Below are 25,720 nucleotides of genomic sequence, written 5' to 3' on the forward strand. Positions count from 1 at the left end.
GCTTGGATGCTTGTTTAAGCCTGGGGGACGGAAAAGCAGTTTTACTTGCCCAATGCTCTGTTCCAGCAGCTGCTGGCTCTCTCCTCTTCTCCCTTAGGCGTCAGTGGTGGATTGTTCCATGGCAATCTTGTGTTCAGTGCACATCTATGGACTAAATAAGCATTCAACCCTTGCAGTATGTGGGGGTAGCCCCACTTCAAGGGAGGATTTTTACTTTCCCTGGTCAAGCTTTAACTGTAAATGAAAGGAAAACGGATGCATTTTGAAGGACTATGCATCATTTACCTGCAAATTAGATATCCTGTCCTGTTAATCCCAGTTGTGCAGTGAACACCAATTAGTTTATCTGCCACAAAAAAAAAAAAAAAGTGTAAGATGTTTAGTTGATAAATTCACTAGTTTTTTTACATGGCAACACTGTTCTAACTGCTTGAGAAACTGAAATGTGTGGCACAGCAGTGTCATACCTGCACAGTCTACCTACTAAACTACAGAAGTGCTGAGAGAAGGCAAAGTCACTACAGGAGTCACACATCACTGCAGGCAGCAAGGTACCATGGAACATGTAGTCATTAGAAACAAAGTAAATCAAAAGAATAAGCAGAGGAGAAGGTACAAAGCATGTAGGTTGTGAAAAGGTATGTCCAGCAGACAGCCAGCATGCACAGCATAGGAGATATTTCAGGTTTATATTGGATTGTCAAACACAAAAATTTTTTGTATTGCCATTACAATGCTGAGGCGAGATAATAAATTGTATGCTGCGACTATACAGTATATCTCCATTACAAATCCTACCTAGCTTTCTTATTCTAGGAAAAGGAGGAGTTGGGGAGATAGGTTTACGATCATAAACTCAGTCTGTACTGTGCTGGCAGCTTCATTATCAGTTGTAAACTAGACCAGAACACAGTCGGTCCTAACAAAGGGTAAAAGGCCAAACATCAGGCAGCATTGGCTGGTTCAATAGAAACTGATCAACATTCGGGCAGCCCGCTTCTGTTGAAGGGGCATGACCAGAAAAGGTCTGCCGATCGGCACCTGATCAGCGGTGGCTGGTGTGTTCTGGCGGGGGGGGGGGGGGGTTGCGGAAGAGATTGCCGGGTTGGAAGAAAAAACAAAAAACAAACTTAATGTGTACCAGGCTTTAAAGATCTCCAAGCTTGGGTGGTAAATTGTATGTTAATGCATATAAAAAAAAAAAAAAAGAAGTACCGCAGCCTGTCCACTAAACTGCACATATATATAGTCCTGCTACGATTAAACAACTCGGAATGAAAGATATTTTTTCTATTTTTAGGTATGCTGTGGGAATGGGAGCACAAGCATTTTGAGGGCTTCTCACATTTGACTGTAAAAGCGGAAATACACTTTAAAACTAAACTCCAAGGGTATGATTAGTGCCTTGATGATCAGTGCAGCTGAAAAATTACTTGAACTATACTAACTATGCTTGAGGCCCATTGCCCTACACACCAGTCATTTCACACTAGAAGAGGCTCAGCTTGATTTAGCGGCACTTTACCGCTGTTATAGCAGCGCTTTGGCAATGCTTTTTGGGCAGTAGCGGGGCGCTTTTAACCCCCAAGAAGGGTTTAAAAGCGCCTGTGATGCGGCGCTTTTCAGGTGCTTTGGAAGCAGCATCCATTTCAATGGGCAGGGGCGGTGTGGGAGCAGTTTATACACTGCTCCCACACCACCCCAAAGATGCTGCTTGCAGGACTTTTTATTAACAACCTGCAAGCACACCGTCCCCGCGTGAAAGCACTCGGGTTTTCACACTGGGGTTGCTTGAGGTAGTTTTCAGGCACTATATTAAGCGCTAAAACACCTGAAAACAGCCTCAGTGTAAAAGTGGTCATAGAGTCAACTGTACTTTCCAGAAGTACTTATCAAGTATTTTCAGTTCTCATTATTAACCACTTCCGGACCGGCTCACGACGATATACGTCGCCACTTTGAAGAGGGATATCGTTGTTATGGCAGCCTCTAGCTACCATAACCCCTGGTATCCTCTTCTTCAGTGAGTGGTCCGGTTTCAGATAAAAGTGGTGTCTACGGCGGATTCGCTGTGAGATCACTTTTATAGGCGGCAGGAGAGGAATACCCACCCCCCCCAGCCGTCGGCAGCAGCAGAGGAGGCAATCGGGTCCTCTCCCTGGCTTGGTATGTAGAGTGGTGGGGGGGGGGGGGGGGGGGGAGAGAATGGCCCCCACCCGTCTCCATACCATTGCACGGCGGAAGCGACGTCAAAACGTCGCTTCTGCCCATAGCTCTTAAAGCAACTTTTTTTTCATTGCATTTTAGTGTAAATATGAGATCGGAGGTTTTTTTGACCCCAGATCTCCTATAAAAGAGGTCCTGTCATGCTTTTTTTCTATTACAAGGGATGTTTACATTCCTTGTGATAGGAATAAGTGTGACATTTTTTTTTTGTTTAAAGAACAGTGTAAAAATAAAACGGTAAAATAAAGAAGACTTTTTTTATTTTTAAACGCGCCCTGTCCCGCCGAGCTCCCGTACAGAAGCGAACGCATGCGTGAGCAGCGCCTGCATACGAAAACGGTGTTCAAGTCACACATGTGAGGTATTGCTGCAATCGGCAGAGCGAGAGCAATAATTCTAGCCCCAGACTTCCTCTGTAACTCAAAATATGCAACCTGTAGCATTTTTTAAACGTCGCCTATAAAGATTTTTAAGGGTAAAAGTTTGTCGCCATTCCATGAGCTGGCACAATTTTGAAGCGTGACATGTTGGGTATCAATTTATTTGGCGTAACATTATCTTTCACAATATAGAAAAAAATATATTTTTTAATTCAAAAAAGTGTATTTTTTCCCAAAAAAGTATGCTTGTAAGACCGCTGCGCAAATACGGTGTGACAAAGTATTGTAATGACCGCCATTTTATTCTCTAGGGTGTTAGAAAAAAGATACATGTTTGGGGGTTCTAAGTAATTTTCTAGCAAAAAAACATATTTTTAACTTGTAAACACCAAATCTCAGAAAGAGGCTAGGTCCTTAAGTGGTTAATGGTCTATAAAAAGTAAAATATAATTCTGGTTTAAGTTTTCAGAGCTGATAAATAGCTCCAGTGCAATAACTAGGTCACAATATAAAATATGCGGTTTTAATCACTAAAAAGTCTGTGAACACAAAGAAATAAGTTGCAGAAGGCCAACTTACCATTATCTTCATTGGCAAAAAGAAACTGTCTGACAAGTCTCTTGAACTGGTGGACTGTTGCATCATCTGGGATTTTGAGACCTGCCGTGTGTAGCTTCAAATACTGTACACTTCTAGGCAAATCCTTTAAAACGGCAAAAAAAGAAAAAAAAAGAAAAAAAAAAAAAGAAAGATTTAACTTAACAGTGATAGATAAGGTCTGATATTCCATGACTATCTATTTAGATTATCAACATTGCACTCAGTTTTATATTTTCAACAGACAATAATTGATTAAATATACTGCAAGGGCTCGTTCCCACCATGTCTGTTAGAGTTGAACAGCATAGAACACAGTGGTGTAGTGGGTAGCACTTTCACCTAGCAGCAAAAGGGTCGCTGATTTGAATCTCAACCATGACACTACCTGCATGGAATCTGCATGTTTTCCCTGTGCCTGCGTGGGTTTTCTCCGGGTACACTGGTTTCCTCCCAAACTCCAAAAACATGCTGGTAGGTTAACTGGATCATTTTTAAATTGGCCCCAGTATGTGTATGTATGAATGTGAGCTAGGACCTAGATTATAAGCTCTTTGAGGGCAGGGACTGACGTGAATGAATAATAAATGTGTAAAGCGCTGCGTAAATTGACGGCGTTATACAAGTACCTGAAATTAAAAGAATACAAATAAAAATAGAACAATACAGTCTCAACACCAGGGCACATAGAAAGCAATTGTTTTTGGTGTGCCCTGTTCACACGATATGGTTTGGTGGGTGGGTGTTGCTTACAAAAGCAACAACTCGCTTCACTGCATAACACAGCATCATACTACAACTACAGTACAGAGTTGAATTAAATGTCTATTATGACATTTTACTAAAAAGGTAAAAACTAAAATAAATAAATTTAAAAAAATTGCACACAATGCACACTGACAGGGAAATGTACACAGAGCATAACACGTTCCAGCTGGTGTGAAAGAGCCCTTAAGAAGGCTTGCTCCAGACTACATTTGCCCTTTTTTTTTTTACACCCTCTTATGACTATATTTACATTTACCACTGCTTAGACCTCCCTTGAAAATCCACTGGCAATGATCATGCCCCATGCTGCCACCTGACTTCACAGGGGCCTACTAAATGGCAGAACGATTTGATTGGCCTAGCATTCTTATTTATGCTATCAAGTTTTTTATTTCTGTTGGCTGTGTCTGCAAGACAACCACGGACATGAGACTGTTGCCCAAACTGTCTGTATTGAGACCAGATGTCATCTCAAATCTATAGGTACAAGTAAATCAAGATGCTAAATAAAAACACAAATCAGAAAGAAGATACTGTATGTACAAAACCACCATATAATTTTAAAAGAAAGCCATTTCGTTACTTTTTTTTGCTATATAGCATCAGACACAACTCACCTGTAATGAAGTTTGTCCCATGACCAGCTGGCTGCTGCATCTCAGTAGATATATTTTCCCTACAGCATCGATTTGATAGCATTTCTGGAGGTTTACATCAGCTGCTGCAAGTGTGAAAGAGATGAACCACTCGCCTGCCTGCTCCATTTATAGAATATAGTATATTCTTTAATGAATGGCAGATCCGCCGCCTCCAATCACAGAACACTTTACATTCTGGGAAAGACTTCTACAAGTTCTACGAAGGTGGCTGGAAGGGGAAAGCGAGCTGCGCAACTCTTTCACACTTGCAGTAGCTATTGTTAACCCAGCAGCAGTGCCAGTAGATCGGTGCTGTGAGAAGATTTCTACAATTTGTAGGAGCCAGACAAGAAATGGGAGACACTACAATAAAAGTTAGTTATGTAACAAAACTTCAAGAGAAAGCCAGGGAAAATTCTCATTGTCTGGCAGTTCTTCCTTCAAATCATTTTAATCAGTATACTGGCTGTGGTTTGCAATTTTTCAGATAACTACTCAGGAAGCCTGAGCTATTTATAAAAAGGTAATGTTGGAACAAGGAGCCATCCCTAAACTGTTCTCACAAAGTTTGGAGCATGAAATTGTCCAAAATGTCTTGGCATGCTGATGCCTTAAGAGTTCCCTTCACTGGAACGAAGGGGCCGAGCCCAAGCCTTGAAAAAACAACCCCACACCAAATGATTTTGACCATTCCACAAAGCAAGGTCCATAATTACATGGATGAGCTAATTTGGGGTGGAGGAACTTGACTGGCCTGCACAGAGTCCTGACCTCAACGCTATAGAACACCTTTGGGATGAATTTGAGCAGAGACTGCAAGCCAGGCCTTCTCGTCCATCATCACTACCGGACCTCACAAATGCATTTCTGGAAGAATGGTCAAGCGTTCCCATAGACAAACTCCTAAACTTTGTGGACAGCCTTCCCAGAAGAGTTGAAGCTGTTATAGCTGTAAAAAGGTGGGCCAACGCAATATTGAACTCTGCGGACTAAGACTGGGATGCCATTAAAGTTCATGTGCGTACAAAGGCAGGCATCCCAATACTTTTAGTAATATAGTGTATATGCTGGACTTAGTCAATGGCAATAACACAACAGTGTCAGTTTTAATATCACATGACCAAGCAAGTAGCTTCCTCAATTTTCAACTTCCTTTTACATGGTGACAACACTAGTGTTTTCAACCTGTCAACAGGTTACTTTTAGATGGACAAACAATTGACTTTTTGTTGAACAGAGAAGGCCACAAACTGATCGAAAATCATCCAGTCCCTGGGGCTGAATATCTATTTTGTCTATGGCCAGCTTAACTGTTAGTTTCTTGTACTCTCTCAATTCAACTGGTCAAGCCATCTAATGGCTGGTGTCATAACTGATCCCATGTGCAGCACCATGGCAACTGCAGATCAAACAGAGGCCAAGATGGCAAAGAGGGCTCCGTTCCCCTTTAACAGACCAAAAAAAAAAAGTTGTTACATTAATCTTTACCTTAGTTGTATAGTAGCGTTCGGTGTTTGTCAAATCTACGATCAATCCAAGTTCTTCATTTTGGTTGCGAATTGCTGTCACCAAATCCTTAGGGGTAAATTTCTGGGTCTGTGTCACACGTTGATTTGTGGCCTACAATAAAGACAGTATATAAAATAAACACATTATCTTATAGACCTAATACATCAATTAGTTAGAGACCATGGACAGTCTCACTTGATCTACCAGGATATTGAGGAACTACTACAAAACAGAAGCACTATTCTTCCCCTGTAGCTGCCGCACAATAGAACACACTTCAGCCACTACACTACACTACAGGAGAACAGTACACACACAATATAGAATCATTACTACTTGGCATTACTGTAAATACAATCCCAAACCATGTGCTCCTGCTGCTTGCAAGTCTATGAAGAATTATTCCAAAAAGGTTTTTGCATATTAATAGATTTTCCACATTTTTATGCATAACTATACATTTAAAACAGTACAGGGCCCTACTTTGTCACAATGTTCTTTTGAGCAGTAACAAATAGAACTGCAGAGGTGCATCTTATTCCTTAAAACGTAAATCTAGCTAAAACTTTTTTTTTCCTAGTATATGACAAAGTGGGTTAGAGTCAGAACTAGGGCCGAAACAACTAATCGATTAATAGACAACTAATAGATTATGAAATTAATCGATTACTATTTTCATAATCGATTAATCAACCAGTAACATAATGGGGTTGATAAAAACAAAATTAGCCCTTTATAGTACAAAAAGAGCAAATAATCGCTACTATAAATATGATTTATTACTATTATTTCACTGTTCCACAGTAAATTAAGCCCCTACGGTAGCAATTTGCTTTTTGTACTATAAAGGGTTAATTTTAGTTTTTTTTTAACCCCATTATTTTACTAAACGTCTTTTTTGGTGCTTTTTGCAGAAACATACTACAGCTCATTTACATGGTTTCCTATGGGACACCTTCACATCAAGGCTTTTTTTTTCAGCTGCTGCATACTTGGAAAGGGTCAAGGACTTTTTTCAACGCAAAACGGTGCTTTATTTGGTTCAATATACTTTAATGGAGGAGCTGCAGAAAAGCATGTAATGTGTTTTTGCAGCAATTTGTGTTTTTTTTTTTTTTTATCTGCCCAACAACAAACTGGACACAAAAAAAAAAAAAAAAAAAAAAAAAAAAAAAAAAGCATAAAAATGCAAATCTCAGCAAAATCACGTTTGCAAAAATCAAAACGCACAGCAAAAAGCACTGCAGAAACCGATCAAAAGCAAACTGCATAGGTGTCTAGCGAGCCTTATGCTGGTCACACGGATCAATTTTCAGATATCATTACTAATACGAAAAATCTTTGTACATTTGCTGAAAGAATGTTGTTTGAAAATTTCACTTCTTTTTAACATTCTGTTTTAGGGCCTGTTCACACTGCTGCGATGTCAGAGATCGGATGTGATTCGCAACGCAGTAAAAATCACATGTGTTCTCTGTGCAATGCGATTTCAGCCATAAAGATTGTATTGCTGAATTCGCATTAAACTCGCACAGGACCCTTTTTTTGCCCGCAGCAGAATCAGATCGCATGGGTATTCACACCCATGCGATCCGATTCCTGTCCGAGTTTGCAGATCGCACTGCGATATGCGAACTGATTTAGGGGGTGTCATTAACTTTTACCTGACACTCCCAGCATTTTGCATAGGGCAGTGTGAGAGAGACATGGGAGTGGGAGACATGTGATGTGGGAACCCGCAGTGGATTTGCAGGGTTCCCGCATCGCAGCAGTGTGAACCGGCCCTTAAAATGAATGTAATTTCTGAACGAAAACCACATATACTGTCTAAAAATTCCTTTGACCAAGAAGTTTTCTATTATTTCTAAATTTTCCCGTCACTGTGGTTGAAAAAAACACTAACAACTAACGATTCAAAAATCGAACGAACGTTCTTAAAATTACATTTTTTTTGAAGCAAGACATTGGGGGTTATTTACGAAAGACAAATCCACTTTGCACTAAAAGTGCACTGCAAATGCAGTCGCTGTAGATCTGAGGAGGACGTGCAAGGAAAATAAAAAAAAAAACAGCATTTTAGCTTGCACATGATTGGATGATAAAATCAGCAGAGCTTCCCCTCAGATCTACAGCGACTGCACTTCCAAGTGCACTTGCAGTGCAAAGTGGATTTGCCTTTTCATAAATAACCCCCACTGTTTTTGTATTGCCAGCATATAACATATTACAGCTCTGTTTGAAAATCTGCAAAACAGTCTAACGTTTTTTTTTCCTTTGTATAAAAAAAAAAAAAATTTGATCTCTGAGTCTGATGATATTTTTTTTTTAACACAGGTAATGTTTATTGAAATACAAAGTACAGTACACTTGTGAAATCAGATTAATTATCTTGTAGAAGAATATCCGTAGAACCAGACTCACAGCGATACATATTTGAGGCCAAGTAATCATGCGACATAGGAACTTAACTCATCTATGCAACTTTCTCCCATCCTTATTATCTACCTATCATTCTTCTTTTGAAAATGGTTGTAACAATCATCTCAGTACACTGTAGACTTTTTTGTTTATACTTCCCTTTTGCATTTGAATCCATCCTTTCCCATCAGTGTCTCCCCACAGCAAGGGAAGCAGGAAATGGAGAAAAGGTGTCACGTAGGATGGGTATCCTAGGGTGTGAAAGGGAAGGTTGCTCCAGCACATCTGCAGATTTGGTAACTCATAACCCCCCTAGATCCCCAACCTTTGTCAGAAACATCCTATCCGCCCCCCCTTCCCATGACCCCCAGGAGGGGGGGGCTCCTGAACCCCCTATATGGTGAGGTGTCTCGCTTCAATCCATGCTGCCCAAATCTTGTCGAACTTTAGAGGACAGTTCCTTCCCATATAGGTAAGTTTATATAGTGGCAGTACCGCATTGACCTGGGCTCTCCATGCCCCCACCGTAGGAGGATCTCCTAACTTCCAGCGCAGTAGTATCTCTCTCCTGGCATAGTATGCTGTGTAAAACACAAATAATTTGTTATATTTTGTTGTGGTCAGATTATCGGTAATGCCCAGGAGAAAGATAAGTGGGTCTACCTCCAGGTGTAATCCCGCCACTGCGTTAACCTCCGCCACCACTGCAGTCCAGTAATTCTGCACTATAGGGCATGACCAAACCACATGGAAAAAGGTCCCCACCGACTGTCTGCATTTAGGGCAAGTATCATCCAGTCCCGGATATATAGAGGAAAGTCTTTGGGGAGTATAATATACCCTGTGCAAAAACTTTAGTTGAACAAGTCTATCCCTGGCCGAGATCATAAACGGGAGGCACTGCTGCAGTCCCTCCGACCAATCCTCTTCAGTCAGAGTCGGGATATCTGAATGCCATTTATTAAATAGCGTAAGTGTTCCAGAAGCAGTTTTACAGGTAAGCCTAAGATATATAGAGGACAGTGTTCGATCTATGTCTTTAGCTATCAGTAGGGACTCAACTGAGTGAATCACTAGCTCGACCCCCTCCGGAAACTGCGCCCGGGCCGCATGTCTAAGCTGCAGGAACCGGAAGAACATCCACGGGGGGAGGCCGAACCTCTCCCTCAGCTCAGTAAACGAAAGTAACTGTCCTTCCTTGAAAATATCCCGTAATGTCCGGATACCGAATCTGGCCCAGACCAGAGGATCCGGGACAGATTGGAGATGCGGCATTGTTGGGTTGCCCCACAGTGGAGTATATGGAGAAACAGCCCGCCCGTCATTAAAGTAATAAGAGACCTGCTGCCATACCTTAATCGTCGTTTTCATATTTGATGTGACTTGAGGACTGTACCGCGGACCTCTATAAACCAGATTACTGAGCTCAGAGTATGAGCCAAGAATCGCTGCCTCTAGATTTACCGCCGGGTTGGTATTATCCTGTGTGAACCACCACCTCACCGAGACCAATACCGCCGCCCAGTAATACTTTTTAAAGTTTGGGAGGGAGAGGCCACCCTCTGAAAGTGATAGCTGTAGTGTCTGTTTGGCAACTCTAGGTGTTGTCCCCGCCCAGAGGAAAGCAGTGATAGCTTGGTCTAACTTTACAAAAAACGAGTTAGGGATGGGAATTGGAGTATGGCGAAAAGCATATAAGAATTTGGGGAGGAAGGACATTTTGATAAGGTTCACTCTCCCGACCAGGGTCAGTGGCAACGTTTTCCAGACCAAACAACGCTGGAGAAACTGTTGAAGAATAGGGTATACATTGTCTATGAGGTATTGTTTCGGATCTGTCTGTATGATAATGCCTAAATATTTGAATTTCGTCACTCTTCTTAGGGGGAGGGGTGAGCCAGTCGGCGGGGGAGCATCCGTCAGGGGGAACAGGAGGGATTTCTCCCAGTTCACCCTGACTCCAGAGAACCTTCCAAATCTGTCTATGATGTTCAGAGCGGCTTTTAATGATTGTTGGGCGTCATGCAGGTACAGCAGCATGTCATCTGCGTAGAGTGACACTTTTTCTATCAGGGGAGGGAATGAAATACCCCCCATCTCCGTGGATGCCCGGAGTAATATCGCCAGCGGCTCGATCGCCAGGGCAAAGAGTGCCGGCGAGAGCGGACAGCCCTGCCTGGTGCCTCGGTGGAGGGGAATAGAAGAGGAGAGGATGCCATTTGTGCGAATTCTGGCTGTTGGGCCTGAATAAAGTAGTCGTAGCCATTTCACAAAGTTGGGTCCCATCCCAAACCTCTGTAGTACTAGCCACAGGTATTCCCACTCCACCGAGTCAAAGGCTTTTTCTGCGTCCAGGGAGGCCACAATGTCTGTCCCCCCCTCCGCAGTTGGTCTCGCCAATACAGTAAACAGTCTCCGTAAATTAATGTCTGTACCCTTGCCTGGCATGAAGCCTGTTTGGTCTCCATGTACCAGTGACAGAATGACTGTGTTGAGTCTGGTAGCCAGCCCCTTTGCGAGGATCTTTGCGTCCACATTAAGGAGTGAGATGGGTCTGTACGAAGAGCATAATTCTGGGTCTTTGCCAGGCTTGGGTATGACCACGATTACAGCTCTTGACATGGAAGGGGGCAGAGAATCAGAATCAAAGGAGGCGGAGAGGACCTCCAGTAACCTAGCAGCAAGGGTCTCGGCATGGGCTTTATAGAATTCAACTGGGAATCCATCATCCCCTGGAGTTTTTCCCCCTTGAAGGGAACCTATAGCACTTTGGAGCTCTTTAAGTGTTATTGGAGCATCGAGGCGCCGGCGAGCTGCCTCTGACAGGGAGGGTAGCTCAATGGCTCCAACATATGTTTGAAGATCAGCGACCGAACATCCCACCCTGGACGTATACAGGTCCCTATAGTACGTCGCGAAACAGGTGTTAATATCTCTTGGGTCCGAAAGTAACCTCCCCGAGGCATCTTTAATGTTAGCCACATTAGCCGAGACCACTTGCTCCTTAGATAGCCACGCCAATAGACGCCCAGTCCGCTCCCCCTGCTCAAATATGCGTTGCTCCTGGTGTAGTAGTAGTTTTTTTGTGGCCGATGTTCGGAGCAACACAGCCTCCCTCATGGCACACTGTAGGTCTTTTCTATGGGCCTCATCCCCACTAGCCGTATATTGAGCCTCTAAATCTGTAGCCCTCTGTTCAGCCTGCAGCAGAGCTGCCCCAGTTTGACGCCTGGTAAGGTCTATGGCCTTCTGATAGTGTTCTTTGGCATGGTATTTAAATATCTCCCAGCTAATTGCGGGTGTGGTGGCAGGCGGATTGTTCGTCAAGAACTCCCGTACAGCCACCTCCGCATCCTCAGCCACCCGGTCATCCGAGATCCAGAACCGGGACAAGCGCCACAGACAGTCGGTGGGGGCAGGGGTCATCCTTAAACGGAGCAGGACCGGAGAGTGGTCCGATATGCCCCTGGGCAAGTGAGAGACCTCCTGTACCATTGCCAAAACGGCACTCGTGGCAAATACCAGGTCAATGCGGGACATAGCCCTATAGGAGGCAGACTGGCAGGTATATGATCTTAGTATGGGGTTTTTCCACCGCCAGACATCTGTGAGGCCAAAGGTAGTGGCCCATCTGGACAGCGAGGACTCTGTTGTCGTATCCGGCACTAGCTTGTCTACATGTGGACACGGAGGCATATTGAAATCCCCCGCCAACAGTACCTTGTCTGTGGGATAGCCTGCTATACTTTTCATAATTTTGTGAAGCACCGGTAACGAAGCCGGAGGAGGTATGTACAGTCCCACTATCACCATGGGCACATTTGCGACAACTGCGTGTAAGATTACATATCTGCCCTCGGGGTCCAGGTGCAAGTCCAACAATGTAAATAATAAAGTCTTGCGTATCAAGACGCTCACTCCTCTAGCGTATGTGGAGAAGGTGGCGTTGTAGTAATGTCCTACCCACGGTTTTTTAAGGCCGAGGACCCGACCCCCAGTGAGGTGGGTCTCCTGCAAAATACAGATATCTGGGCGGTGCTGTTTAAGAAAGTTAAAGACCAGGGATCTCTTAATGCGAGAGTTCATCCCTCGGACATTCCAAGAGATCAATGTGATAGGGGCCATGGGATTTTGAGATAATGTGAAACAGACTGAAGGGGGAGTGCACCCGGACCCCGAGGGGAACAGAACCACCTCCCATCCCACGTCACATCTGAGATCAGCAATCTAGATAATATCACTGTTCCTAAACCTCTATATCTGTACAATATACATTCCTGTGTATAACTGTCATAACATTTCTTTCCTAAACTTAATCCCTTCCCCCCACCCCGCACACCCCCCCAACCAAAGTGTGCTTGTTCCCAGTAACTGGTTATGGTCATTGACCAATCGGGGTCATGAACTTAGGAGACACGTGGTAGAAATCCACCACTCAAGAGGTGTATCAGTCTCCATCTGAAGGAGATGCTGCCATCAAGCAGGAGTCACAGAGATTTCACCTGGCCGAAGCCAGGGGCACAAACTTAGAAATTACGTTCCCATCTTCCCCTCCCCCTCTCCCCCCCAAAAAGAGAAAAATAAAACCTGTTATAGAGAAAATGTAAATACATGGAAGCTTCACCTTGTCCCATGTCAAAAGCAGGCCTCAGGTCGAGAAAAAGAAAAACAGTAAGAAACAAAAAACCCCCAAAACAGGACTCTCCAAACTCTGTAAAAAGAAAAATAGGGTTAATCGAGCAAAGCAGGCTCGCTGCAAGCTTTTGCCCGGGCGTCAGGTACGATCGACATCAAACCGGAGCGTTACCAGGATCGGGGCTATTTGGTCAGCAGAGTTCATCCTTTGCATGCGGTGGAGGAAGCATTCCTCACTGTCAGAGTGTCTGTGACCGAAAGGAGAGAAGTAGGGTCCAGCAAGTGACTCTAGATTCCCAAAAGTTTTCTGAGTAGCTGGCGATTAACAGGGTAGGTAATTGTAGGTGTTCTCCCCGCTCTTCCTCAGATAATAAATCTGACACGCTTTGGCTGATGTCAAGGCTGGTGATGTTGCTAACGGTGGGCCAGGGTGTTCAGCCATTGCATGGCCTCGTTGGGGGAAGTGAAGAACCTGACGTTCTCCCCATCCTGTACACGAAGTCGGGCAGGAAATAGCATGCTATAGCGCAAGCCCTTGGTTCTGAGGGCCTGCTTCACCGCATCAAACGACTTGCGCTGCTTCTGAGTATCCACCGAGAAGTCCGGGAAGAACATAAGGCGGGCCGCCTCGTGTCGAACCTCCGCCATCTTGCGGGCCTCCCGCAGTATCAGATCTCGATCTCGAAAGTTCAGCAACCTAAATATAAAGGTGCGCGGTGGGGATCCAGGGGGGCCCCGGGTCGGCGGCATCCTGTGAGCCCTCTCAATTGCAAAGAACGGAGAGAAAGCAGCCTGTGGGAACAGCAATCGAAGCAACCGCTCAGTATATGCAGATGCATCAGAGCCCTCCGACCCCTCAGGGAGTCCTATGATCCGCAAATTGTTTCGGCGGTTCCGATTCTCGGAATCTTCGGCCCGTGCTTCCAGATGTTTCACCCTCACCTGTAGGGTATGCAAGGTGGCCGAATGGTCTCTGACCACATCCTCTGTATCGCCCACTCTGCGTTCCACCTCAGTCACCCGGTGCCTCACCTTCTCAAAGTCTTGCCTAATGAGGCCAATTTCAAGTTGCACAGTGTCAATTTTAGTAGTTAGTGTGGACAAGGAAGATTGGCAGCCCGTGATGGCCTGCATTAGAGCCGCGAAGTTACTCTGGTCCGTGAGAGCAGGCTCCTGTCCGTCCGTCTGTGTCGCCATGCTGCTCGCTCTCCCCACGTGGACAGCCTCACCGCCTGAGTTACTGTGGGTTTTACTCGGCTTGTGGTGATCAAAACGTCGCCGGCTCCGTGTCCGCATCCGCAGGGGGAGGTTGGGAGAGGGTTCAGACGGTTAGAAGGCTTGGCAGGATGGGTTAACAGGATAAATTCCCCGCGATGGCTGCAGAGCTCCCTGATCAAGCGTCCTACACCGTCGCCATCTTGGACACGCCCCCGAGTCTGATGATATTTAACCGCTTCAATCTCTAATAGTATATACAGTATATGTCTTCTGTCTGTTATCCTCAGAGTGGATTAGAGATTTTGCTCCCAAAAAATATATAGTTGGTTATTTATATTTACCACTGCATAGAGATATTTAAGAATAAATTGCCTTTTTTTTTTTAAACTTTACATATTAACTAAATACACCACACCTTAAGGTTATTAACCAAAACAATAATCGGCCAACTAATCGATTATGAAAATAATCGTTAGTAGCAGCCCTAGACAGAACATCTAAAGTTCTTACTGTGGTTTGTGCTCTCATTGGGGAGATTTTCCCTCACTGCCTATTCCTGCGACACCAGTACAAGAAATTTAAGACTGACGAACATCTTATGGCAGACCCCCATGCCCTGTACACACGATCGGACTTTCCGACAACAAAATCATGGAATTTTGTTCGAAGGATGTTGGCTCCAAATTGTGTTGCATACACACAGACACACAAATGTTGGCCAACAATTACGAATGTAGTGACGTACAAGACGTACGACGAGCTGAGAAAAAGGAAGCCAGTATCCAGTGCGGCTCCTTCTGCTTGATTCCGAGCATGCGTGAACTTTTGTGCGGACTTGTGTACACACGATTGGAAATTCCGACAACAAAGTTTTGTTGGCGGAAAATATGAGAACCTGCTAGCCAACATTTGTTGGCGGAAAGTCCGCCAACAAATGTTCGATGGAGCATACACACGGTCGGACTTTCAGCCAACAAGCTCACATCCAACATTTGCTGTCGGAAAATCCGATCGTGTGTACGGGGCATTAGATTGATAAATTGGTAACTACATTTTACAATCCAATCGGCAGGTCCTTATCCCTTCACTTCCTCCTGTGCGAAATGGCAGGCATACCTTCCAGATCTTGCAGAGGAAGATTGGGAGGAGGTCCCCGAAAATTTCATGCAAGATGTTATTAGTATGGCTTATAAACGTATACATTTATTCACCAATTACACTACACCCCTGCTAAACTGAATCCTATGGGGTTGACAGAACAAGCTTACTGCCCTAGGTGTGGGGAAATCTCAGCTAATGCTTTGCACATGTTTTGGCCCTGTCCAAACCTGTCCTGGTTTTGGGCTGAATTGTTTGACAGGTTGACAACCCACTTCGATCTACAAGCTCCCAAAACTCCAGAAGTTTGTTTATTTGGGGTTATTGATAATTATGTTCCACTTACCTGTAAGCGTATATAATGTTTCGTCTGATGTTTTTCTATGCAAAAAAAAAAGCTATACTGCTGCACTGGAGGGATCCAGCTCAGCCCACCCTGCCATATGTCTGCCGTTTAATAAACCAGGCGCTGCCTTTGTACAAGCTTATTTACAAGTGGCGTGCCTGCTCAAAAAATTTACTAAAGTATGGCAACTGTGGCTGGACAACACGGCTTCTCAGGTGGCGAATCTGGTCTCCTCCCAATTGTCTCTAACGGGTCTGCTGTAAATCTTTTATCTGAATTATGAGAGAGCAGTGTGTGTCTGTGTGTGGGGTGGATGGTTGAGTGCGTAGTTGTTGTTGCCTTAGTTTAATTTTTTTTGTTTACTTTTCTGGCTGCTATAGTTGGCCCAAGTTTGTTGTACAACTCACATTATTTTTTTTTTTTTTTTTTACCAATGGACGTGCTATTCCAAAATCAGTCTAGTATGTACAGTATCTCACAAAAGTGAGTACACCCCTCACATTTTTGTAAATATTTTATTATATCTTTTCATGTGACAACACTAAAGAAATGACACTTTTCTACAATGTAAAGTAGTGAGTGTACAGCTTGTATAACAGTGTAAAATTACAGTCCCCTCAAAATAACTCAATACACAGCCATTCATGCTAAAACTGCTGGCAACAAAACTGAGTACACCCCTAAGTGAAAATGTCCAAATTGGGCCCAAAGTGTCAATATTTTGTGTGGCCACCATTATTTTCCAGCACTGCCTTAACCCTCTTGAGCATGGAGTTCACCAAGCTTCACATGTTACCACGGGAGTCCTCTTCCACTCCTCCATGATGACATCTCGGAGCTGGTGTATGTTAGAGACCTTGCGCTCCTCCACAGAAGCTCAATAGGGTTTAGGTCTGGAGACATGCTTGTCCAGTTCTGAACTGAGGGAATCATGCTCTGCTTTACTATGTCACAGTACATGTTGGCATTCCTGGTTCCCTCAATGAACTGTAGCTCCCCAGTGCCGGCAGCACTCATGCAGCCCCAGACCATGACACTCCCACCACTATGCTTGTCTGTAGGCAAGACACACTTGTCTTTGTACTCCTCACTTGGTTGCAGCCACACACGCTTGACACTATCTGAATCAAATAAGTTTATCTTGGTCTCATCAGACCACAGGACATGGTTCCAGTAATCCATGTGGTTAGTCTGCTTGTCTTTAGCAAACTGTTTGCGGGCTTTCTTGTGCATCATCTTTAAAAGAGGCTTCCTTCTGGGATGACAGGCAATCTTCTTATAGGCTAGGCCATCTTTATGTAGATCCTCAGAGTTCTTTGCCATGAGGTGCCATGTTGAACTTCCAGTGACCAGTATGAAAAAGTGAGAGCGATAACACCAAACGCACCTGCTCTCCATTCACACCTGCTACCTTGTAACACTATTGAGTCACATGACACCGGGGAGAGAAAATGGCTAATTGGGCCCAATTTGGATACTTTCACTTAGGGGTGTACTCACTTTTGTTGCCAGCGGTTTAGACATTAATGGCTGTGTGCTGAGTTATTTTGAGAGGACAGCAAATTTACACTGTTATACAAGCTGTACACTCACTGCTTTACATTGTAGCAAAGTGTCATTTCTGCAGTGTTGTTACATGAAAAGATAGCGGCAATTCAAACTGACAAATGACGTCCCATTGACGAAACGCGTAGGAAAGGACTATACAGCGTAATTGCATCACTTCCGGTTTCGAGCCGTGGAGCGCAGATCACTCCGGTTTCCTGTTTTTAAACACTGTTTTCGCTTTTAATGATTCTTATTAAATGTGAGTACCCATCAGTATTATTAATACATTTTTGGATACTTGTACGGTATCACACTATGGAGTCTCTTTCCTCTCTACATGTGGGCAACATCTAAGGTTAACAGTGAGGAGACCACTTACATCGCAGACAAGGAGGAACTTTGAGAACACAGGACAGGAAGTTTCCTCCCACTCCACAGGCTACACAGTGGCTCATACTGTGAAGGTGAAATACCTCCTTGTGGGGTGAATAATAGCGATGAGTGCGTTTCTTATGGGGCACGGTTTTCCAAGAAGCATAGAACAATTTGAAGGAGCACATTGTCACTTTACTGGACTTTTTATACACCAGGGTTTAAGGACGGTATATGCATATTTCTGAACCCAGTTTCACAGCAGCAATATACACCAGTCATATATGTTGGATTTTTTTGCACAAAAATGTCACTTTAAATTGCAGGTTTTGCACAGGATTGTGTTTATTTTATTTCGTTTGAACATAATATGTATTATATATAAGCGGTTAGGATTTTTTGTGGATTTTTGTGAATATACAAATATTTATTTTCTGCACTTTTATTGTCACTTTTTGCACTAAATGCACCCGTGACACACACCCCTCAAGTATTTAGAGGTTGTAGGTCACCTCTTAATAAGAGCAGCGCCATACCTATCCCCTCTTTTTCACATTATTGATAATTTACCTTTTTTGTTATAACTTGTTCTATGTAAACACAATAACTTATGTAATATACATGGTCCTGATAAAGCAGGCGATCCTGCAAAGCGCGTAGACCAACCTACAGTTGAACTACAAGTCTACAATTTTGATAGGCTTTGCAACCTAAGGAGGATCTCTTTGCATGCCTCCAAAGAATTTTAAATTGAGTGTTATTACTGATGTGTATAATAAACTTTGTATATATGTGAGAGAGAGATAGATATCCCTCTCTATCTCATTGTGTAAGAGTGGTTGTCAATGGCATACCTGAAGTCCCACTTCAAAATACTGTGTTCTTTCTAAAAAGTCAGATCTTTCAACACACAAGCATTTACCTACCCCTTTCAGAGGTACTTTGAAGGCAATAAACCGGGATCCTGGAACTCGAGTGCCAATGGCTGTCAGAGAGCGCCACCTGCAGAAAAATAAAGTAGCAGTTATAGTGAATTAGATTAAAAGAAAGAACTAAGGCAACTATTAAGGGTAGGGCTAAAGTCTGAAACCTGTCACTATATTAGCACTTTCCATCCCGATGTAAACTGATCTGAATTGGAGCCAATCTATCCTGCAAACCCAAATCAACTAAACGTATTAATTCAAACATACTATGTAGCAATGTACACAAGTCTAGCAAACAGATGTGAGAACTTCATCATAGTATCAATTCCCACAAAGTTTAACCAGCAAATCATTTAAAAGTCTATTCACAATTTATGTTTGATTTAATGCATCCTAGAGCTTTTGCATTAGGCATGTTTATGTATATTTTATTGTACCCTAGGGCTTCTGTATGAGGCATAATTCTCATCAGAACCGCCATAGATCAACAGTTGCTGGTGCACATAGACAGTCCTATACTGTCTACATAAGCATTTGTTTGCATCTGTATTGTCTTTCCCCATATACAAGTTAAAGGGCAAAGGCAGCTTGCAGCAGTTTTGCAGGTGGTCAGACAAAGATCAAAACAGCTGTGAATAACTCACAAGTGTCTCAAACCAACCTTGCATACAAGCTGAATTTACATGAAAGCATTCTGAATTTACTGATCTACAAATGCCATTAAAAAGCACCTTATAGCTGAACTCTATGCAAACCGATAAATAGACAGATAACATTTATATACGGTAGATGTTTAACCTGCAAAAGTATCTGTATTTCTCTCCACCCAGGCCTTTGATTTCCACAGTTAATGACTAATGAGGTCATCCTCTACTCACTATCAGCATGTCCTGTGTCAGGATATTTATTAAACAGCCCGCCTGATTGGCTCTCAGTCCTGCCAGGCTCTCCAAATCCAAATGCTGCTGTAGAGGATTCCAACTTAAAATTCATGTACCTACACTGGCTGCATTAAATAAAAAAAAATACAATGTCTTCTAGATCTGCCAGGAGTTTAGTTTTAGGGTACTTGAACATTGTATTGATGTATGATCATCAAACACTCCTGGCAGAAAAGAACATGCGGATGGGCTGTATAGCATTTGTGCAAATTTGAACATGAGCATACACATGCACAAAAATTCTTCTAGCTTTATTTTAATGAAGGGATTGTGGCGTATGCATGTATTTGTGTTCGCACATATAAAAATACTGAACGATAACAAAGGTTTTTTTTAATTTAACTGATCCATATGCAGAGCATGTTTATGCATATGTGTATACAGGCACATTGAAAACAATGGTCTGCATTTACATCAGTTAAAAAAAAAAAAACACTGTATGCCTAAAAATGCTGTGTTTTTAGGCAGTAAGGTGCCAGGAGCACTACTGTCCAAAACCAGTTTTAGGCAACCCAAAATTTAGGAATATACTGGTTTGGTTATTCATATACTACTAATTAAAAAATTTACCCTGTAAGGTTTTAATTGTGTATGGTGGAGTTGCACAATTAATCGTTAAAAAATATATATATATATATATACACACACATACACACACGATTAATCGTGCAGCTCCACCGTGCACAATTAAAACCTTACAGGGTAAATTTCGATTCAACCCCCCTCACAATCTCTTTGGAGCATTTACACAATTCATTTACATAACAAGTGCAGAGACATTCTCAACTCACTCAGAGCTGTCAAAAAAAATAAAAATAAACCACACACAGGCAGCCTGCCAAGTTTATCACAACATTGTCAGCGCTGGAAGAGAACTATAAACAAAAGTTTCTTTAAGGCCCCTTTCACACTTATACGACTTGTCCCACGATTTTGTACTGCAAAATCGTATGACAAGTCATTCTCCATGATTTTCAATGACTACCATTCATATTGGCACGACTTTAAGTCGTGCCGACTTGAAAGTAGTCCCTGCACTACTTTGGTCCAACTTCTATGCGAGTTGTACTCCATAGACCTCAATGTTAAACCCTGAAGTAGCATGCAAATCGTGCCTGAATAATATAGACACGACTTCAGTACGACTTTGTAAGCACAAGCCTGGTCTCGCTATTCGGGAAAGGAAAACTTTTTTTTCCTTTCCCGATGAGCGACAGGCAGTGCTGACAGCTGTCTGGTATGAATCATAAGGAGGAACTCCACGCCAAGTTTTAAATAAAAAAACTGGCGTGGGTTCCCCCCCAGGGGCATACCAGGCCCTTAGGTCTGGTATGGATCTAAGGGGAACCCCCTACGCCGAAAAATCGGCGTGGGGGTCCCCCCCAAAATCCATACCAGACCCTTATCCGAGCACGCAGCCCGGCCGGTCAGGAATGGGGGTGGGGACGAGCTAGCGCCCCCCCCCCCCCCTCCTGGACCGTACCAGGCCGCATGCCCTCAACATGGGGGGTGGGTGCTTTGGGGCATGCGGCGCCCCCCCCCCCCACCCCAAAGCACCTTGTCCCCATGTTGATGAGGACAAGGGCCTCTTCCCGACAACCCTGGCCGTTGGTTGTCGGGGTCTGCGGGCGGGGGGCTTATCGGAATCTGGGAGCCCCCTTTAATAAGGGGGCCCCCAGATCCCGGCCCCCCACCCTATGTGAATGAGTATGGGGTACATGGTACCCCTACCCATTCACCTAGGGAAAAAAGCGTCAATAAAAAACACAGTACACAGGTTTTTAAAATAATTTATTAGGCAGCTCCGGGATCTTCTTCCGACTTCGGGGGTCCTCTTCCAACTTCAGGGGTCTCTCCGCCGTCTCCTCCCGGTGTCCGCATCTTCTGCCGGCTCCTCCGCTATCTTCTGCAGCTCAATTGCTAGCGGTGGTCCGGACTTCTGCCTTCTTCTTTTCTTCCAGAGATGTTGACACGACGCTCTCTCCAGCCAGAATGGTCTCTGTGCGCTCCGCAAGGGACTTATATAGGCGGTGGCCCCGCCCCCTTATGAGGTCACTGTCCCGGGGCATGCTGGGACTGTGCCGTCATAAGGGGGCGTGGTCATCACCCGGTGACCACGCCTCCTAAAATGTCACAGACCCAGCATGCCCCGGGACTGTGACGGCATAAGGGGGCGGGGTCACCGCCTATATAAGTCCCTTGCGGAGCGCACAGAGACCATTCTGGCTGGAGAGAGCGTCGTGTCAACATCTCTGGAAGAAAAGAAGAAGGCAGAAGTCTGGACCACCGCTAGCAATTGAGCTGCAGAAGATAGCGGAGGAGCCGGCAGAAGATGCGGACACCGGGAGGAGACGGCGGAGAGACCCCCGAAGTTGGAAGAGGACCCCTGAAGTCGGAAGAAGATCCCGGAGCTGCCTAATAAATTATTTTAAAAACCTGTGTACTGTGTTTTTTATTGACGCTTTTTTCCCTAGGTGAATGGGTAGGGGTACCATGTACCCCATACTCATTCACATAGGGTGGGGGGCCGGGATCTGGGGGCCCCCTTATTAAAGGGGGCTCCCAGATTCCGATAAGCCCCCCGCCCGCAGACCCCGACAACCAACGGCCAGGGTTGTCGGGAAGAGGCCCTTGTCCTCATCAACATGGGGACAAGGTGCTTTGGGGTGGGGGGGCCGCAGGGCGCCCCCCCATGCCCCAAAGCACCCACCCCCCATGTTGAGGGCATGCGGCCTGGTACGGTCCAGGAGGGGGGGGCTGCTAGCTCGTCCCCACCCCCATTCCTGACCGGCCGGGCTGCGTGCTCGGATAAGGGTCTGGTATGGATTTTGGGGGGACCCCCACGCCGATTTTTCGGCGTAGGGGGTTCCCCTTACAATCCATACCAGACCTAAGGGCCTGGTATGCCCCTGGGGGGGAACCCACGCCAGTTTTTTTATTTAAAACTTGGCGTGGAGTTCCTCCTTATGATTCATACCAACTAATGTTTGTTAATGCCAAAAACGTGGCAAAGTAGTACTGCTCCCAAATCGCGGCAAAATCGCGGTAAAATCGTGCGACTTTGAAGTCGTATAAGTGTGAAAGGAGCCTTAGACCACTTTCACACTGAGGCGTTTGTCAGGTGCTTTTGGGCTAAAAATAGTGCCTGAAAAACACCTCCCCTGCAGCCCCAGTGTGAGAGCCCGAGTGCTGTCACACAGGAGCGGTGCACTTGCAGGACGGGAAAAAAAAAAAAAAGTCCTGCAAGCAGCATCTTTGGGGCATTGCGGGAGTGGTGAATACACTGCTCCTAAAACGCTCCTGCCATTGAAATCAATGGCTAGCGCTGCCAAAGTGCCTGCAAAGCATTTCAGAAACGGCGCTTTTAACCCTTTGACGGCCGCTAGCGCAGGTTAAAAACTAGCGGCACTTTACCGCTAACGACACCGCAGTGTTGAAAGTAGCCTAAGAATCAAAGAAATTAAGTTCGGTCTGTAAATGCAGTCAGTTTAATCACTTAAAAGACAACCTTTTTCTGACACTTGTTGCTTACAAGTTAAAAATCAGTATTTTCATCTTGAAAACTACTTAGAACTTCCAAACATATATGTATTTTTTAGTAGAGACCCTAGAGAATAAAATGGCGGTTGTTGCAATATTTTATGTCACTATTTGCGCAGCGGTACTTCAAACGCAATTTTTTTTGGGAAAAAATACACTTCAATGAGAAAAAAAAAAAAAAACACCCCACACACACCCCAGTAAAAAAAAAAAAAAAAAAAAAGTTAGCCCAATTTTTTGGTATAATGTGAAAGATGTTACGCAGCGAGATTCGTGATCTTTATTCTAAGCAAAAAAAAATTATAATTTTAGCCAGAATCGTGCATCTCTAGTGTATGCTGCTGGATCCTGCCAGTTCCCCTGGGTTCCAAATACGCCAATCACGGGAGCAAATCCATGCTAGCATGGTCAGTTTGTGTCCCGGGGATAGATAGAACTTACAGGACACCATGCTAGCACATAGTGTATATGCACTGTAGTCAGCTGTGTGGCCATGGTCCCCACTCAGCCCTGCTGTGATGACTGACAGTGAAGGGTCTGGTTTCAAGAATGACACATTCAATACTGACTCTCAGTGAAATGTGCTGCACTGCCAAATCACCCTGCACCTGTCACATCATTACCGACACTGGCTTTTGCCAGCAACTGCCCTCATGAAGCATGGCAATGTTAATTTGCAGCCATGCCTCCTGCTGACAAACTATCCTACAGTGTACACAGATATATGCTTCAACATATGGGCAACATATCAGAAAGTGCATATGAACTAAAACAAAATCATCAGTACTTTTTGGGACACACCCAACTACTTTCTACATCGATGGTGTTGGTCCACTGTGTTTTATCAAGTCCAAAGTCAGCGCAGCCCTCTACCAGGAAATTCTAGAGCACTCCATGCTTCCCTCTGCTGACCAGCTTTATGGAGATGCGGATTTGATTTTCCAGCAGGACTTGGCTCCTGCCCACACTGCCAAAAGTACTAATACCTGGTTTAATGTTCATGTTATCACTGTGCTCGATTGGTCAGCAAACTCGCCTGACATAAACCCCCAGAGAATCAGGGGGGGTATTGTCAAGAGGAAGATAAGACACCAAGACCCAACAATGCAGACAAGCTGAAAGCCGCTATCAAAGCAACCTGAGCTTCCATAACACCTCAGCAGTGACACATGCTGATCACCTCCATGCCGCATTGATGCAGTAGTTCATGCAAAAGGAGCACCGACCAAGTATTGAGTGCATACTATACTGTACATGGACATACTTATCAGTAAGCCACCATTTCCGATGGACATTTTTTTTTTTAATTGGTCTTATGTAATATTCTAATTTTCTGAGATACATAATTTTTTTGTTTTCACTAGCTGTAAGCCATAATCATCAAAATCAAAAGAAAGAAATGCTTGAAATATATTACTCTGTATGCAACGCATCTATATTGAATTGAATTTAATTATTGAAATTAACCCCATCACGCTGACATCACAAATATATGGCCCACTGCACTGGGCTTTTTGCCACAGAGCAGTTGTGATGATTAAGGATGAGCTCCGGCGTGTTCGCACACCCCACGTGCAGAGCCCGCCAGGAAGTCGGCACTGCGCTGCCCTAATCACAGGCAGGGAGACGTTGTCCTGATGCACGAGATCGGGAAATGTCTCACTACCTGTGATTAGCGCATCGCAGTCCCGACTTACTGGCGCACAGCGAACAGCTGTAGTTAGAGCAGTGATCGGAGTGGGTGCGTCAGTGGAGCTCCCAGCCCCGGACCTCTGTATTCCCCAGCCAGTATAGAGGGGGCGGGGCTGGGAGCTCCACTGACGCACCCACTCCGATCACTGCTTACTACAGTAAAGCCGATCTGTTCCGAGTGGAGCTCCCGGCCCCACCCTCTCTCTGCTAGCTAGCGCGCGAATACAGCCTCATGTGTCCTCTGTGCAGTGCACTCTGCAAAGCTGTCATCGGGGCACCAACTCACAGGTAATCTCATGCAGTACATCCACAGTCTCTGATAACCGTCATGCAGTACATCCACAGTCTCTGATAACCTCACACTGACTTTTCGGTTAGAGAAAGGGTTTGCCTTTGCAATTTTGTTTGTTGATGCACTTTAATATTAAAAAAAAAAAAAAAAAAATTTGCAGATTTTTTGGGGGGAAAATCTCCCAGCCCTACATCGAACCAGATATTGATGTGTCAATGCATGTCAAATATGTTGTAAAGCGCTTCGTAAACTGTCGGCGCTATATAAATCCTGTATTATAATAATATGGTACTAGTTTTTTGTTGCCCTCTTACTTTAACCACTTCAGCCCCAGAAGAATTTACCCCCTTCCTGACCAGAGCGTTTTTTGCGATTCAGCACTGCGTCGCTTTAACTGGCAATTCCACGGTTGTGCGACATTGTACCCAAACAAAATTGACGTCCTTTTTTCCCTCACAAATAGAGCTTTCTTTTGGTGATATTTGATCACCTCTGTGGTTTTAATTTTTTGCACTATAAACAAAAAAAAAGCAACAATTTTGAAAAAAAAAAACAAAAAAAAAAAAAAAAAAAACA

General features: G+C 44.2%; 1 protein-coding gene across 2 annotated transcripts in view; it reads right to left on the bottom strand.

Annotated features, from left to right (window-relative positions):
- Window positions 1–25,720, bottom strand: part of LOC141105887 (uncharacterized) — an 82,068-nt gene that overhangs the window by 26,127 nt on the left and 30,221 nt on the right. For both annotated transcript variants that reach the window (XM_073596060.1, XM_073596059.1), the window contains exons 2-5: window positions 18,680–18,755; window positions 6,098–6,229; window positions 3,186–3,309; window positions 286–346 (exon numbers count right to left, since the gene is read on the bottom strand). Coding sequence is in view for 1 of the 2 variants with exons in the window: in XM_073596059.1 (XP_073452160.1) it covers window positions 286–346; window positions 3,186–3,309; window positions 6,098–6,229; window positions 18,680–18,755 (393 nt within the window). In the remaining variant the exon portion in view is untranslated. The remainder of the gene's footprint in view (window positions 1–285; window positions 347–3,185; window positions 3,310–6,097; window positions 6,230–18,679; window positions 18,756–25,720) is intronic.

Source organism: Aquarana catesbeiana, linkage group LG08, assembly GCF_042186555.1.
Source record: "Aquarana catesbeiana isolate 2022-GZ linkage group LG08, ASM4218655v1, whole genome shotgun sequence".
Taxonomy (NCBI): domain Eukaryota; kingdom Metazoa; phylum Chordata; class Amphibia; order Anura; family Ranidae; genus Aquarana; species Aquarana catesbeiana.